Source organism: Tamandua tetradactyla, chromosome 15, assembly GCF_023851605.1.
Source record: "Tamandua tetradactyla isolate mTamTet1 chromosome 15, mTamTet1.pri, whole genome shotgun sequence".
NCBI lineage: Eukaryota > Metazoa > Chordata > Mammalia > Pilosa > Myrmecophagidae > Tamandua > Tamandua tetradactyla.
Window position 1 is genome coordinate 73879331 of NC_135341.1, and position 18666 is coordinate 73897996.

At 38.0% G+C, this 18666-nt stretch overlaps 1 protein-coding gene and 1 pseudogene across 1 annotated transcript in view; both read left to right on the plus strand.

The window, feature by feature from the left end:
- COL6A5 (collagen type VI alpha 5 chain) overlaps nt 1–13906 on the plus strand; it is a 118200-nt gene extending 104294 nt beyond the window's left edge. The window contains exons 38-41 of the mRNA XM_077130093.1: nt 3127–3816; nt 5186–5282; nt 5987–6216; nt 13119–13906. Coding sequence (XP_076986208.1) covers nt 3127–3816; nt 5186–5282; nt 5987–6206 — 1007 coding nt within the window. The 3' untranslated portion in view covers nt 6207–6216; nt 13119–13906. The remainder of the gene's footprint in view (nt 1–3126; nt 3817–5185; nt 5283–5986; nt 6217–13118) is intronic.
- A 3485-nt stretch (nt 13907–17391) lies between these two features.
- LOC143658054 (mitochondrial import inner membrane translocase subunit Tim17-A pseudogene) lies at nt 17392–17906 on the plus strand (annotated as a pseudogene).
- The last annotated feature ends 760 nt before the right edge of the window (nt 17907–18666 follow it).

Here is an 18666-nt window from a genome sequence, read left to right on the forward strand (position 1 = left end):
TCTTGACTAAATTACATCATCCAGGGAGATGATCTGATTACAGTTTCAAACATACAGTACTGAATAGGGATTATTCTACCTTGATGAAATGGGATTTTGATTAAAACATGGCTGTTCTAGGGGACCTACATCCTTTCAAACCATCACACAGTTAGACAAAGCTGGGTTCAATTACTGCTCCCACCGTTTACTAGCTGTTTGTCCTTACCAAAGTCATTAACCCCCTCTAAACCTCAGTTCGCTCATCTATAAAACAGGAACAATGATACTTCTATTCTTATAGTGCTGCAAGAAAGTTTAGAGGAGAAGATACTTGCAAAATGCTGAGTATAAGGCATGAAGCAAACTGAGTGCTCAATTAAATAATCAGAAGGTAGAAAAGCAAAAAAAGAAAGCATTGCCAAGTATGTTTAAAAAAATAAATTTAACTTGAAAAATATCTGCTACAGTTTATGTGGACAGAATTTACTTACAGATAGAGTAGCCTCATTTGTAAATGTGGCTATCAAGAACTCATGACTAATTTTAATCCCTGGGAAAATTCTAGGGCAGACTATGGATAACACATTCATATCTTGAAATTTCCCACAAATGCCATGAAAGACAGCGCAGCTGCTTCACAGTACACAGTCCAAATGGCTCAAGTCCCTTAGAGTTTCCCTTCTCCCTAAATTTCTTTCTCACCCCTACTTTTCCATAAATTACTGGAGTACACTTGGCATTGTGGCTTTAACCCTTAGCCAAAATTAGGCTAATCTCTGGGAGCGCTTCTGTGGAAAAAGAGCTGGAACCCTTACTCCTTCCAAGTCTTGTCCACAATAAAGTAAGTCAATCCTTCCTCCTCTTCCATGCTAAGGGAATTTTCCAGCAAAATTAAAGATGGGAATTTGGCTTGACAACATTCCAGAAAATACACAGCATTATTGTGAGTAATGGACATATTTTATCAATATTTGATAAATATTTATCAAATTTAGAAATTTTGCAGAAGAAATATACTTCTTCAGAAATAGTTCCAATTGATACTTTGGAAAGGGATTGAGATTTGGCTCATTTATAAAGAGAAAATTGGAAGAAAAAAACAGGAAAATGTCTGGTATTGGTATGTGTGAAAAAAATATTCTGTTAACATGGTAAGTCAACTCTTTCTCTTTTATCAGAGCTTTAATGAAATAATTCCCTTATGCTGTAAAAAAAGTGTGTAAATCATCTTTTTAAAAAATTTGAAACACTGTGATGGAAAACCTAGAGATTCTGTAGCAGAATAGGGTAATCCATTCCAGGACTATAAACTCCAAAAAAGCAGAATCTCTAATTAAAATCCCTAACACACTATGATTCAGAACTGTAGAAATGTTTTTGGTCTTGATATGTTAGGACTAAAGTACATTATATAGTGGCAGTAATAATGAAGAGCATATAAAATATATGCTTTCATCTGCCCTTCTAGTTTCACGCTTAGGTAGTTTAATCAGGGGCCTCAATCTTGACAAAAATAATTCTAAGTTTGAAACTGGGTTCCTGGCAGGAAATGGGAGGGCCAATAAATTTCTAACATTCTTGTGAAATGCAAAATTCTGTACAATTACTACAAATGTACTAGTAAAGAAAGATTCTGCACATCAGTGACCTTTGTGAGAAGGAAAAGCACAGGGAAGCATCTGAAACAAGATGATCAGTTCTTATCTATGAGAGCTGCCCAAAATGGAGAAATAGGAACTGGATTTACCAGTCACCTGAAATTGACTATAAAAAAAAAGAGGAAAGAAAGAATAAGACAAAATATATGAAACACAGTTTACAAGACACTGGACATCAGAAAATGAAAGAGAGTGATCCCGGAGACACAGGAAATCAACAAGGTGAGACCTATGCTTATCCCTGCTTAATGCCATGAGAGAGTTTTCAGGCCAAGTTGCAGGAAGGGGGAATACAGGGGGAGCCCAGTAAATTCCCTGAAATAAGACAGAGATGAGAGTCCAGGGAGACAAGGCTGTTAGAGTTTATAGAACAGAATACCAGAAAGGAAAGAACTTCACGGAGAGAGAGGATTCCAGACATCTGCAGAGAATCCCCTTAGAGTAATTCAGCAGAATAATGATAAACATATGCATATGAGGAAATTAACTAAGACTGGGGGGAGCCATTTGAAAGGCTTACAGAAAAGTGCCAGTTGCTCATACAGGGCCAGGAATAACACTTTTCCCCATCAGCAAGACTGGAAAAACATATCATTCAAATGGGGAATTGGGTAAAACACTCAAGAAGTTCTTACCTAAGTAGTGGTAAAAAAAAAAAAAATCACTGCTCATGATTGTCTTAACAACTCATAAAAATGAGACCCAAAAGGATAAACTATTTCCATATGCTAAAACTACCTCCCCAAACAAAGCACATGATTATTTATAGAAATAAAAACTATTCCATACCCAACAAAAGTCAAATGAAGCTACCCTCCATTCCCGCCAAAAATGTAACTAAACTGCTCAGTGTGTTTAGTAATGCAGTGGACTTAAATAATAGTGCATGTTCCGTATCTTGTCATGGTGCAACGAAGCGGCTGAGAACTGGTACGAGATTTTAGATTATGTCATATCTTTACAGGGTCTAGATTCTAAAGTCAACACAATTATTCTGAGGACATTACCCCACATTCTGAAGGTGTGTAAAGGTGGATGTGTTGTGTGGTCAGTAAGTGTAATTTTGACATATATGCTTTTCTCTTGGGGTCCATTACACATGATTAAATCTCATGCAAATGGGTATTCCAGATTTTTTTTTTAACATTTAGATTGCACTAAAAATGACAAGTATGTTTCTCACCTGGCATATGGGAACTAATTAGAGGATAAAGAAATCCTTTGATGAAGGTCTATGATGAGGTAGCACATCGATTTCTTCTCATGAGAAAATACCCATAAAATTGTAATGGCCCCCAGTATACTATAGTGAGAAGAATTTGGAAAATGTATCTGGAAACAATGACTGTGATTGATTAGTGATCTCTGCCATGAGAATATAAATAGAGCATGGAAACACCCTATGCTATGTGTTTGCCGTTCTTGGATTAGGAGTTATTAGTTTCTCTTTCTACTAAAAAGAGTGACTTGAGTTATTCTATTGCAGGATATGAAAATGATGACAAAAAAGAAGAACTGAGTCCAATATATAAACCTGTAAATCCCTATCTTCAAGAATATTACATGGATGTGGCTTTCCTCATAGATGCTTCCCAAAGAGTCAAAAATGATGAATTTAAGGAAGTGATAGCTTTTATAACCTCAGTGCTTGATTACTTTCATATTGCCCCAGATCCGCTGACCTCTACCTTAGGAGATAGAGTGGCAGTCCTGAGCTACTCTCCCCTGGGCTATATGCCCAACACGGAAGAATGCCCGGTCTACCTGGAATTTGATTTGGTCACTTACAACAATGTAAACCAAATGAAACATCATCTCCAAGACTTTCTTCATCAGCTCAATGGAGACGTTTTTATTGGCCATGCCCTGCAATGGACAATTGACAATGTCTTTGTAGGAACCCCCAACCTCAAGAAAAACAAAGTTATCTTCATACTATCTGCTGGGGAAACCAACCCTCTAGATAAGGAAGTCTTAAGGAATGTATCTCTGAGAGCCAAATGTCAAGGCTATTCCATCTTTGTCTTTTCCTTTGGTCCTGTACACAATGACAAGGAATTAGAAGTGTTAGCCAGCCACCCAGTGGATCATCATTTAGTCCAGCTTGGTCGAATCCACAAGCCAGATTTGAAGTATATTGTCAAGTTTGTCAAGCCATTTGTCCATTCAATCAGACGTAAGTTATTAAAGCTTTTTTTTCTAATTCTATTGCCTTTGCAATACATCTAATGTCTCTGTGCACAATTCATCAGTAGATATGGCAAAACAAACCTGACTTCAGCCAAGTGTGGTAGAGTCTAAGGTTTGGGAAGAAGGTGGTGAGAAACACACAAAGAAAAATCCCCAGGTCTTACTGACCCTGAACTTCCTGCAGCCCTGTCAAGGTCTTTGCCAGGAAATCTAAAGATGGGTAGAAAGTATCTTTTAACTCTATAAGTGTTTACAATATGTCAGGCACTGTGATAAATTCCTTGCTTGGGTTATATCACTTCATCCTTAGTACGGGTCTCGAAGGGAAGTATTAGTGTCCCCATTCTAAAGATGAGAAAACTGAGGTTCAGAGACATTAAATAAATTACTCAAAGGCTTGTGATTAATAGGCTAGCAAATTCTAAACTCAGTCACATGCACTCGGACTCTACAACTGTGCTCTTATCCCGTAAGTTGTACTCCAAACACTAAATCCCTAACAAGGTATGCTTCTCTAATAAATAACATTCCATTACCATCACCCTTTATCTGCTCCAAGTAATTCTATTTTATCTTGTCATTGTAAATTAAGCTTGGTTCTGACTTGAATTCTTAAGAGCCAAGGGTGCAAATCTCTTCTAGAGTCTCTGTCCCAGATAATGAGCTCAGACACAGCCAGGTGTCTACAGAGTGGGGCTTTGAGGGTGGCTGCCCCAGCCTTTGCCCATACATTGTAATTTTAGGTGTGGATGTAGTAGCTAACCTAAGAGCTTATGGTGTCAAACAAGTCCAGGCCTGTGCTAGGGAATTAGGAATCAGGCAGAAGCCACATGAAACGGTTGTCTATAGGTCCTGTAAATTTAATAGCGAGTCACAGTGATGTAGATTTTCTGGGACCCACAAAGTCCCAGGGCTCATGTAAACCTCAAGAATTTTGGAATTCAGGAGTTATATTCAGTATCAGACTTGTCACCTGCGAAAAAATGGTGCTTTTTCCCAAACTCTAGATGGATAGAGCAGACAATTTAAATTGCTCATGGAGTCTTCTAGATGGATCTTCCTTTTAGAGGGAGAGAAACAGATGAGAGGAGAGATTGAGATGCCCTTGAACTATGTTACAAGCATGTAATAAAGAGAGCTATGGAAACTTTTGGCTGAAATTACTGCTATAACTCATTGACTTTGCCAACAACAAGGTATTTCAATGTCAGAGGATGCCTACTTTATCGAGTTCCTAAGAAAATTAACTTTCTCTTGAAAATATCTCCAACCACAGAAAAAGATGAACTGACTTTGGGTGACAGTTAGAATGTGGACAGGTGTAATTTAGACCAACCAGTTTGCTCTATTTCCAGATGCCGTCAACACATATCCCCCCACAGAACTGAGATCCAAGTGCGTTAACATCACCTCTCCCAACCCGGAGAATGTCAGCACAGAAGACACTGTATTGTGAGTTGAGAAATTCAGAGTTTGGGTAATAACAGCTGAAAATAGGCCCTCAGAAAATAATTTGAAATGAACGACACTTTAGTTTGCAAGTTTGGTACTATGTGTGTGTTTTAAATGACCCTGATTTATGATGACAGCGCAGGTCTGGGTTAATAACAAATAGAATATGATCTGGATAAGAAAGAAACGTTTCCATTTCTGTTGCTTTACCAAAAAAAAAAAAAAAAAAAAAAGCCCTTTGTTAGAAACTACCTAAAACCACATCGAACACTGATTACTCCCAAAACGGAAAACTTGCAATATCATCAAAGGTCATATGTGACCATTTTAGGTCAGAAGAAGATCATGAAAAAGAAAAGTCATAAAATAGCCACAAACATTTGCCATTTGGAAAACAGATCCCATATGAAGATTGGCAGGAAGGATTCCTTCAAGTTTGATTTTGCAAAGTATGAGCCTAATGCTCAATAAAAATTCAGTGACGAAAATAATATTGGTTTGCAGTTTTAAACCACTGAAACAAATGTCTAATTTCCCTTTGGAATATGAAAAATACTGCCCTTGAGTCAAATTTCATCCACAAACTGTATGTGGACTATTCATGCATAACATGGATTCATGTTGTACTATCTGCATGTATTTACATTTAATCCTGCAAGGGACTTGGCTAATGCATTTCTTGTCTCTTCTTTCTGTCCCTTCAGCCTTCTTCCTGAAGTGTATAGAATAGAGTCAGCAAACAATGGCCCGTTTGGAGAACAGCATTTCTTTGAATTAGGGAGCGATCACGGTGATGGTTTCAAGACCACTACTGATTTGATCCAGAAGTTATTCATGTTCTTTTCAACTGGGGAATCAACAGTCAAAGACCAAGAGGAGACACATTCAGAAGAAACGATGAAATCAGCGGATGAGAAACAGTAAGAAAAAAAAGGTAACCCTGAGTGCAACTGAGTTGAAGACCCTGAAGTGCCTTGGTTTGTTTGAATTCTTCCTTGGTGAAAACATGAGCTATGAGAATTCCTCAGGACAGATGGAGAAGGCAGGGCACGTATGGAAGAGAGGGTTTTCATGTTGGACTCTGTGGGGTCCCCAAAATTGGGGGACAAGGTAGGCAAAACTCCAGAAGGGCAAAGAAGAGAGTCAGTTATATTGACAAAACCAGAAATAAAAGTGCGTACAAAGCATTGGGGTGTGGAACAAGGGAACTGAGAGGTGAGAGGGACAGGAATGAGGACAATGAGTTCTGAAGAAGCAGGAAGAGTCCTTCACCCTTGTGCAGAGTGGGAGTAGGGAGGGACTGTACAGGAAGCCTCCAGAGTTTGAACATTCAAGTTCTGCTTTTTCCCCTAGCAACTAGGGCTTTCTTGGTTGGAGATGCAGGCTGACAGCTGGATGCCAGCCTCAGTGGGACCTGGAGAAGACAAGACCTGTGTGAGGCTGATGACAGCTCCTTAGGCTAGGTAGGGAAATGGCTGTGGATCTAGAGCTGAATAGAAAATAGGAGATGGAGCATGGGAACCTATAGACGGTTCTAGGGCAGCCATTCACAATCCTTACTGGGTACCAGATCAGGTCAGAAATTATTTTAAAAGAAAGAGTCGTGAGATTCTACTCAAGATGAAAAATATGCATATCCTATGGCCAAGTAATTTCACTCCGAAGTGTATGCCCAATGAAAACATGTAACTATATTCACCAAAAGTTATATACTAGAATGTTCATAGAAGCATTATTTTGTAGTAGTCCCACAGTGGGGACAAAAATGCCCAGCAGCAGTGGAATTGATGAACAGGCATTGGTATATTCATACAATTAAATAAAATATAATGATGAGAATAAATACATTGCAACTAACACAACATAGTTTTGGGCAAAAGAAGTCAGAAACAAAAGACATTATTATTTATATAAAGAAAAAAAAACAGGCAAAATGAATCTACAAGGTTAGAAATTGGGATACCAGCTGCGCTTGGGAGTAACTGAAAGGCAACCTGAGGGAAATGTGGGGTGCTGGTGGTGCTCTTTTTTGTGGTCCAGCTGCTGGTTACCTGACTATATCCAGTTTGTGAAGATTCACTAGACTGTATACTTGTCATATGTTCACTTCCTTTATTGTGCTAACTCTATAGAGAGTTAAAAATAGATGCAAAGACATAGATGTTTATAGCTTTACATATGGATATAAATATACATATGGCCATATATATATATATATATATATATATATATATATATATATATATTATATATAGACCAAAATCAGCAAAATGATGGGAAACAAGAGAGCTAAGGATGGGGAAAATTTGAAAAATATAGACCGAAGCCATGGAGGGCAGAAGACAGCAAAACAACATTTTTTCTTCATAGTGCTGAAAGAAAAGACATGTGAACACAGGCTTTTATATTCAGTGAAAATAACCCTCAGAAATGAAGGCAAAATGAAGTACTTTTCAACATTCTCAGATGAAGGAAAACTAAGAGAATATATTGCAAGCAGACCTCTTCCAAAAGAGAAATATGAGAAGACAATCGGGGAATTGGAATGAGGTCAGATGACCGCTAGCTGGGTGACTGGGAGAACGTGATTGGGCACTGGAACTGAGAAAGCGCACAAAGGAGTTATTAAGTAGGAAGACGGAAGGGATGCTGGCTGAGAGAAAGTGGCAGGCACCAGATGCAGCTTTTCCATATAAAGCACTATATGGTTTATAAAGTAATTTCATACACACGATCGCATTGGACTCCCACCAAAAGCCTGTGTGGGAAATGGGAATTAGTGTTCTATCCCTAATCTGCAGACAGAGGAACTGAGACTCAGAAGGGTTTAGTGCACAGCTGTGATTTGGCCCTGATTTGGCAACATCTGATTTGATGTGCTTTCCCAACATCTGGAGGAAGGGATTTGGGGATGGATCAAAGACAGGGAGGGTAGGTATAGAGGGGATACAACTAACAATGCAATCATAGGAAAGAAACCTATAAATCAGTGTTCCCAACTTAGCTTGATATTAGAATTGCCTGGGTATTTTTTGTTTCGTTTTGTTTTGTTTTGTTTTGTTTTGTTTTTGCATGGGCAGGCACTGGGAAGCAAACCCGGGTCTCCGGCATGGCAGGCAAGAACTCTGCCTGCTGAGCCACCGTGGCCCACCCTGCCTGGGTATTTATGAAAATTCCAAAGTTCAGACCACATCCCACACCCATTAAATCACGTTCTCTAAGGGTGAAACGCAAGAATCAGTAGTTTTTAAGGCTCCCCAAGTGATTCCAATGTGCATACAAATTTGGAAAACACTTATAAATCCTGATTTAAGGGGGGGGGGGGGGGCACAGTGGCTCAGCAGGCAGAATTCTCACCTACCATGCTGGAGACCTGGGTTTAATTCCCTATGCCTGCCCATGCAAAAAAAAAAGTCCTGATTAAATCAGTCTTGTTTGATACCTCAAGGGGATTTGCTTTCAAAAGTTGGGGGTGTGTGGGGGGGGTGGTAGGATTATAGTCAAAGGATAATAATGACAGGATTATTATCAAATGGGTATTACCAATATCTTTTTTCATTATCATTCTTCATAATTTCTTTCCTCCCAGAAGTTTTCTTCAATTTTCTATAGCAATTATTTATCATACATCTGGAAGTAGGTGATGTCTTTACTCTTTTTCCTCAGGGAGCTCTAACCAACCTCTTGCTTTGATAATGTTTGTCTAGCCCTGCTCCTTGCAGGAAGGCAGAAAATACCAGTTTGATTTTTTTCTTGAAATCTTGAAAACTTAGAATTTGAAATTTGGATTGACTTTAATAATCCGCGTTCTACTGTATCTTTTTTTTTACAGATAAAGAAATGGAAGCTAGAGACATCTGGGTTGTCTTACTGAAGAATATACACAGCCCCTAGTCCAATATTGTTATATCACAGTGATTCTTTTCTATAATTATGTTTGTGGAGCATAAGTTCACCTTCAAGTTATGCCATGACTAGAAGATAATAAAGTCTAGCTGTGAATTGTTGAAAGGTTGGAGAGGATACATATAAATCTCAAAGTACACATTATACCTGGCAAATAATCAACTAGTATTATCCTTTTATGACTTACTTAAGCCCAGCAATATATTTGGCAATTACAAATGAAAATCCACTGTCAAGGCTGATCAGCCTTTATATTGCTTTGCTCATCTTTTGTTTCCCAAAAGGGAATTGGCTTTTCTTTTTCCTGCCCATTTTTCTGATATTTTCATTTCATCGTCTACTTAATGTACAGGTTTTCTGTTTGCTTATTTAATATACATCTTCGAGGTTTTCATGTGCATTTTTTTCAACATAACTGCATCCCTTTTCCCTTCATGCCAGCCCAGGGTTATGTCTTTGTGTTTATTTTTCCAATATCAAGTGCGTTATTTCTCAAAGTGCTGTCCCTGGGTCAACAACGTCAGTATCCAGTATCGCTAGGAATTCATGAGAAATGCAGATTCTCAGATCCCACCCAGAACAACTGAGTCAGAAACTCTGGGGTTGCTACCCCGCCCCCCTCAGGTGATTCTAATGCAGACTAGGGTTTGAGAGAGAATCCTTGACCTAGTTTTAAAGCTACTTTGTCTTAATCAGTCTTCCTTAGTGGGAGTTCTCACTGAACATTAATAGATAGGTGGGCAAAAGATTATTTCCCTGGAAATCATTCATAAGCAGATGTCCTTTATGCAATATTCCTCCATGCTTTTAATAGGCTAAAGTTCATCGTGACATCAGAGAGGGGCTGGAGTCAAGCCAACCTGATCATAGATTCTTGTATGAGGGAGCATCTTATAGGGCAAGTGTTTTATGCAAATCATTTTGGGAAACAGTAGTAGGAAGAATGAATCCTGGGGCCAGACCAAAATTTGAATCCTATTTCTGCACTGGCTTGCCATGTTCTCTTAGACACATCATTTCATCTATTTGAGCCTCAGGTGCCTCATGTGTAAATAGGGATAATAATAGAGCTTACATTATAGGCTAATGTGAGCATTAAAGGAACGCAGAGTGCATGAAAGAGCACTTGACATAATGTAAGAGCTTCGCAAAGATGAGCTATTATTTAAAATGGGGAGGAAGAGAAAAATGATGATGATGACAAATGATATCGAGCTGATGACCGTGGTGGAAAGAATACTTTAGCCTGGGAATGAAGGGACCTGGGTGCCAATTTTGGTTCTGTTACCAACTCTGTGATCTCAGGAAGTCACCCATATCTCTGGGCCTTAACTTTCTTATTTGTATAATGAGGACATTGGATGAGGCCAGCGTTTTACACACTGTGGTACATGTATCTCTAGGGACACACAAGGAATTTCCAAGGCACGGATTTTTAAAAGCTAGCCTTAAAAGGACTCTACCTCAAAATGTGTTTGTACCTAAGGAATCCCATGTCCACTTCTACAAATGTCCCCACATCACATAAAAATTGGCCTATCTTTCAACCATTCTGAAACTTATCATGGTGCTTTGCCAGGGAAGAATAAGGGGTCTGTTTGTCAAACAAGGAGTCATTTTTTAAATGTTGGATTTGTAGGACTCCTTTAATCAAAGCGCCATAAACCCAGGGAAGGCTGCAAGTCTTTCCCATCTTGTACGTATTTCTGTTAAGAAGTATGTCACTAGATATTGAGGCATTTGAGTCCATATTGGAATGTTCTGAATTAAGATATATTATAGAGTGGAGGTGGTAGAAATGATGACAAATTTCATTTAATAATCTGGCCTGTCCCATCCCTATCTATTGTCAAAGAATGTGGTTCACCTGAGTGAGAATTCCAGTAGAACAGAGCAAAGAGAATATTAAAGAAATATCGATGGTGAGCAAGCATTGTTTCATGAGGCCAGAAAACCCATTTACCTATCTTAGAGTAGAATCTTAAGTAAGATGTCAGCATAGGAACCCCAATAGCATATTAATTGAAAAAGAAAATCAGATTCTTTCTAAGGCAGAGATGCTGATAAGCTTTACAAGAAGGATTAGTTTTGCCAGTTGGGCTGTAATATGAGGGACATTTTTCATAAATAGAATAAGCGAAGTTGAAGCTTCATATTTTTGAAGAAAAATATCTCAACAGATGATAAGAATTGTTTTATCAAAAAATAGTAATAGCACAGTGTGCTTTGAGTACTATGCAACTTTTCCAACTATTTTTTAGTTTTTCAAATTAAACAATGTGCCTCCTAGTAAAAGAATAACTTGTAAAATTAATGTAAGTTTTGGTAAACCTTTTTATGGTACATTTCCAAGAAATGAGAAAGCGAATAATTCTACTAACTGGGTGAAAGATTCTTTTGTCAAACCTTTTGTAAGATTTTAGGTGTTTTTTGACACATAACTCAGAAAGAATTCAAATAATTGTTTGACATTGTTATCATAAACTTGTTGAAACCCACCTATTTAATTCTTAAATCTATAACAATAATTATTAAATAAAAAATAGAATTGATAGTAAACTTTACATCACTTTAACAATAAATAAAAATAACAGGAAAAAACTATCAATCTCATTATGAAAATATTTACTTTTTGTGTTTATTGAATCACCATAATTTAAATATCTGTTCTGTTTTGATAAGTTCTGATCATAATCTACCTAGAACATTTAACACATTGAAATGTATAGTCACAGGAAATAAAAAACAGAAATTTCAATTTGTATACATATTTTCCATGCAGAGAATTATAATTAGGAAAAGAATAAAAATTTTGAAGCACATAAATATCTTATAGTTAGAATGAAATTCTATGGGAGAACTGGAAGGAAAAAATACAGTTTAAGGAAAGAAATGAACACTATAGAACAGACTTAAACATGAGCATGTTTGCATATTTTTAAAATGGTTAAAGGTGGGATAGAATCACTATGGTATGCAGATTCCATTGGGTAAATTAAGAGTGATGTGAACGCTTTATTTTACAATGTGTCATAAATTACATCCATTTCAGCTACTTAAACTCACAATGAAAAAACAAATTAGATGTTAACTTTGAAATATGCCAAAAATACATGTTTTGTTTTCCCTTGGAGGATGCAGCGTAAGCGAAAGTGAAGACAACTAAGCGGAAGCATCTGTAAGACTCTGTTTCAGGCCAGGTTCACCTGAAGCAGACCCTCAGATGAGGCTCTGTGTGCCTGTGACCCGGGAGGTAATCCCAGAAGAACTACCTAAGGGAATGCGGAAAGCAAAACAGGGAAGGGGTGGAAGCCAGACCAGGGTTTCCTACCAGGCAGCTTCAGCCTGATCCTTCAGGGTAACTTAGAAGTGTGATGCCTCAGAGATGTCCTGACGTGAAGCAAAGAAGGAGGGTTTTCTTATTCCCTCAGGGTTCACTCATTGCCCAAGAGAGGGGTGTAAACGCCCATTAGCTTGACAGTATACTCCTAAGAATAGAAGACGCTGGATGTTGGAAATGAAAGCTCATGTGGTGCTGGGGAGAGGAGAGACGACCTAGAAATTAATGCTAAAAAGAGATCAGAAAGGAATCGAGCAGAGCCCTGACATTGCCCTCTGCAGAGCCCTTCTAGCTCCAATTCAGTGATACCAGCCAAGCATGGACTTCCAGCTCCTGAATGCACCAATGTTTTCCCAGGAAGAGCTATAGTGATAGTTCTGCTCATATATTGTTCACTTGTTATAGCTAATTATCACATCACCCTGAATTAGGCGTTTGTTTTGGCTATTGAGAATGGTGAGAACTTCAAGGAGTAAAGGAGAGTAACTGTGTGTGTTTAATAAATGGCATATTGAAGTAGGCTCTAGACGAAGCATTTTAAATAAAAGCAGTGACATTAAGAGCAATGCATATTTTTTTCTGCCTTGCAGATAGTAAGAACAAAAGATCACAGCAGAAAGATAGCTCCGTGGGCAAAAAGTATGTCATCTCCTGGCAGTGGAGTGGTAGATGGCTGGTATTTATCACCAAAACGACTGGGTAATGATATGACAAATTGGTTCTTTGTCTCAAATCTGAGGGAAAGACTTGGCTGAATGAAGACACCACTGAACAGAACTGAGAAACCATGAATGACTTAATTTCTCCTGGGAATTAGGACAATGATCTTGAGTTAACTGAACTTTTTTTTTTTTTGACAGTTCAGGCATCAATTTTGGTGATGTATTTGCATAAACAAGATTTTCATCATAATTTTTATGACACAGCTATAGAAAATTGCACTTGTGTTAAAAGCATTTAGAATTAAAATTTTCTAGGAATGTCTTCTATCTAGTCATAGAATTAGAAATCCATTTCTTCAGTTCTGAGAAGACCCTAGGGTTTGCATCCTGCCCTAATTGCCTTGTAAAAACCACCTGTCAGGCTGCTACTACACACAGTCAATGCGTTCTCTGTACGTGGACATTTACAAAAGAATGGAATTAGTAACAAAGAAAAAAGTGAAAAGAGGCTATTTTACATTGTGGTTATTTGTTGTAAATTGTAACATGCTTTGCTTTGTACTTTTTGCTGCAAAAAAAAATTTGCAGAAAAGCCTGAAAACTATATATGATGAGATTTGTTCTTGGGAATTGCAATGTAACAAGTGACAATTTCTAAAATAAAATCAAGTCTGACCTGGAAGCTTTTTCTATTCATTATTATTTAGCTGTAGTTTAACTCTGACCAATTAAAACACCAGTTTAGGACTAAATATGTTTGGAAACTATATATAAAAGGTAAAGTCAGCCAACAGGGAATTAGTTTTAAAAATCATTCGATTTGGGTAAGGCAACAAATATTTTTCATGTCAATGAGTATGAATTGTATGTTAGGTAATACTATAGTAATTTTGTACTTTTTCCACATAAATGTCCTTAACATAACTGTTTGTTTAATTTTAAAATAACCAAATGAATTAATCCTAGGTCATCAAAATTTTTAAAATTGCCATTTATTGCTTCTGGAGGTTCTAAAGTAAACTCTATTCATTTAATAAATTAAAATTTTGGTTTTCCCTAAGAATACCGATGTGTGTGTGTGTGTGTATGTATGATGTTTGTGTGTGAAAATATATGCACAAAGAATATATGAAATCCCCAAATCTGAAAGTAACCTTAGTTATCAAGAATGTGAATCCACAAGAACTCTCACACTCTGCTGAAGGGAGCATAAATTGGTACAAAAATTTTTGAACAGCTCTGTATTTGTTTGGGTTCTCTAGAGAAACAGAATCAGCAGGAAAGTGTCTCATGTAACCGTGGGAACGTAGGGTCCAAAATCCGCAGGGCAGGCTGTGAAGCTGACAATTCCAATGGAGGGTCTGGACGAACTCCACAGGAGAGGCTCGCCGGCTGAAGCAGGAAGAGAGCCTGTCTCTTCTGAATCCTCCTTAAAAGGCTTCCAGTGATTAAATTGAGCATCACTCATTGCAGAAGACATGCCCCTTGGCTGATTACAAATGGAATCAGCTGTGGATGCAGCAGACGTGATCATGATATAATTCTATGAAATGTCCTCATAGCAACAGACGGGCCAGCACTTGCCCAACCAAACAGGTACCACCACCTGGCCAAGTTGACACATGAACCTGACCATGACAAGCATGTAGTTAGGTTTATGATGTATAAATCTTACACTCAACAATGCCACCACTAGAGCTATATATCCTATAGAAGCTCTCACACATGTATTTGAACTAAGTACAGACACATTCATTGCAGCATTATGTATTTTAAGAAAAGTAGAAAACAACCTACACGTCCTAAATGGGGTCTATTAATATAATGGAATATGACACAGCAGTTAAATTAATAAACTGCATCTATAAATATGGAAAAATCTCAAACATAATATTGAACCAAAATGAGTTGCAAAAGGATACATTAAGACATCATTTATACATTTTTAAACCTAAAAAACAATACCACATACTGTTTATGAATACCCACACTGTAATACAAGTGAAAAGACATATTTGGGGATGATATACATCAAACTTAAGATAATGGTTTCCCTTCAGTGGGAAGAGGTAAAACAGGGTCCAGTTGTCATTGCAATGTTTTATTTCTTAGACCAGGTGATGGAAATATACACATTTGTTATATTATTCTTTACACACTCTTGGATGCCTGAAATACCTCATAATTTAAAAATGAGTCAATTGTGAAAGAAATAAATGCAAAATTCAATTCAATCTTTATGCTACATTCAGAACCACGTTAGAAATTGAGAGGAACTTTTTAAAATAGATAACTGTCCCTGCCCTGGAGGAGTTTGTGATCAAGTTGAGGTCTCTAGAGTAAGGTAACATTGTAGAATAATGGGGCTCTTTGGACATTGAAGACCAGAGAATCTTGTCCCCTTCACTGGAGTGCCATGTAATTTTGATGAATGAATAAATTTAAATTATGTAACCATTGAATGTTCTCTATTTCCAAAAGCATTCACATTTAAAGAAGTCTGAGTGGGAAATTTGCAGCTGTGTAGAGCCTGGCACTATTTGATGCAAATAAGAGGTAAGTGGGGCAATTTAAATATTAAATGGTATTGTTTCACTGGAGGAGCACATACACAATAAATATCGGCATTTCAAATAAATATATTATGTATTTTGGACATTTGGGTCAAATATAATAAATACATTTTATAAATACAATAAATATATAAGTATAAATTGTGTACTGTGCATAAAAATATTGAGAATGAATGAATAGCAAAGAATAGGAGGATAAAAATACCGTGCACAGATTCAGAGTAAGGCTGTTAAGTAAAACCAGTAATTTGCTGTGGAAATCAAAGAAGGCTGAAATCATTTGGGATTTAAGTATATGAAGAAGACTTTAAGGGAAAAATATGATGCACACCAGGTCCTGACTTAAAGCTTATGCCAGTTTGAAGCTATTTTGTACCCCAGAAAAGCCATGTCCTTTAATCCTCATTCCATCTTGGTGGAATCTTTTTTATTGTTCCCATGGAGATGTGATCCACCCAATTGTGGGTGATAACTTTTGATTAGATGGTTTCCATGGAGATGTGTCTCTGCCCATTCAAGGCGGCATGGCTTACTGGAGTCTTTTAAGAGGGACCCATTTTAGGAAAAGCTAGAGAGTCACAGAGGCACCAGAATAACAGAGCCCCAGGAAAGCCATTGAAGAAGGCTTAAAAATGTGGGAGAAAGCTAGCAAATGTCGCCATGTGCCCTCCCAGCTGAGAGAGAAACCCTGAACTTCAGATGTCTTTCCATTGATGCCTTAACTTGGACATTTTCATGGCCTTAGAACTTATGCCCTTGCAGTTTAATAAATTCCCTTTTTAAAAGCCATTCCAGTTCTGGTGTATCACCTTCCAGAAGATTGTAAACTAAAGCAAAGCTCTTTAACCTTCTCCTTCTAGTTCCTTTAAGGTATCAGTACAAACTCCTTCTATGCTTTCAAGACCCTGTGTATCTGACCTTTACTCACTTTTCCAGCCTAATCTCTTCCCACTACAAGGGACCTCTCCCCTGGCCCTCTCCTATTCATCTTTCAGGCTGACTTCACCTGCTTGGGAAGACCTTCCATAAACTTCCCAAAACTGGGCAAGGTAACCACCGCCCTCTGTGTATTCTTCTAATACCTGGATATATCCTTCTGGGCCTTGCTGGGGAGGGTTATAATGGCCCATTTACTTGTTGATATCCCCAAGAGGCACTGATGTGTCAACCCCATCATGCTCACTACTGTGTCCCAAACCCCAAGATGGCACTAGCACTTAAAAGGCACCCAATAAATGGTTGAATGAATGAACCAACTCACCTTGAAGGATAAAAATTGTTTGGATTCATAGAAAGGAGGGGGCCTGGCATAAGCAATGACAAGGAACTAAAAGTTAGCAAGAGCTGTGGGTTTGTGGGTTTGTGTTGTGTGTCTAGTTGGGGAACTGGCAGTGTGAACAGAGCTTGTAAAGATGTCAACGTGACTGGATTGGAATTCTGGGTATTAGTAGAGGTTGAGGCCATAACCTCTCTAGAAATTGCAGTGAATTGTTGAAGAGCTTTTTTTAAAGCTTTAAAATAATAGGGAAAAGAGCAAATCTGAATCATTTTGCACCATTCCACATGTCCATCATGTTAAACTGATAAGCAGCAGTTTGCCCGGCACTGCTTGCATCCATGCAGTCAAGATGGAGGAGTTGGCATGGGAGCCTTGTCCCTGACGATTGTGTATGACTGTGGTGGGGCCTCTACAATGGGTACCAGCAGCAGTGGTATCTTTCAAGCTATCAAAGGTTTTCGCAATCCTCCAGTGGGAGCAAACCACAGACTATGAGGGAGTTGGACCGCTATTAAAACCAGGGCTCCACACTCGGGAGGTAGCTTTGTAGTTTGGGGAGATCTGTTTTCCATGATTGACTGCAGTATGGCTCAAGTCAGAGGAAAAGAAGATCCCTGGAATTCCGTCATAAGTGACGCCTTAAAGGACGCCACGCTGGCAGCAAGAAATGGACCAGTGGCCACGGTTGGGTCAGCTGTAATGGGAGGCATTCTCCTAGCTTTAATTGAAGGAGCTGGCATCTTGTTGACAAGATTTGCCTCTACACAGTTTCCCAATGATCCTCAGTTTGCTGAAGACCCCTCCCAGTTGCCTTCAACTTAGTTACCATTCTCACCTTTTGGAGACTATTGACAATATCAATAGAGCTGGTGCTCCAGAATTTCTTTAACAGAAGAAGCTGTATTTCAAGAAGGATTTCAGAAGACCTAGTTAGAGTCTCAGTTTTTAAAACCATTGCTGGGACAACTATGGCCAAATAGGCTATGATGAGACATTTAACATTTTTATCCTATTTAAAGGAAAATAGCAGGTTTTTTCTGGGGAAGAGCAGTTTAAAAGATAATACATTTAATTATTCAAAATTGGATTGCATATGTGATCAAAATAAGCATCTGATATCATAAAAAGGATATCAAATATGTACTTAGCAGATGAAGGACCAAAGGGCCAGTGAAACATTTCCTTGGGGGCACCTCTGCCTGGTTTTATGTGTTCTGTTATTCAAACAATAAGAACTTCTGGAACTTGCTCTTTCATTTAAGATAAGCTGTAGAATTCTACTGTTTCATCCTTGAATATTACCAATATTGCAAGGCCCATTCAAAATGGCATATTTTATAGTTAGCACCTCATTTCACTTGTGAATTGTGTGTGAAAAGAATTAAGCAGTCAACATGGATCATTCCAGAGGAACGTACTTTACTGATTAAAGGATATGGTAAAATATTTAATCTTTGCTTTGAAAGTAAAATATGTCTTGATTCTAAGCATGTTGGTTACAAAGCTGTTACCTTTAGGGCTACCGTGCCTTGATTCCCAATCATCAGAAACTCACTAGAAGCAACTTGCTTCCAACATACCAATTCTATATGATAAGAATTTAAAAAAGATACAGTTGCCATTG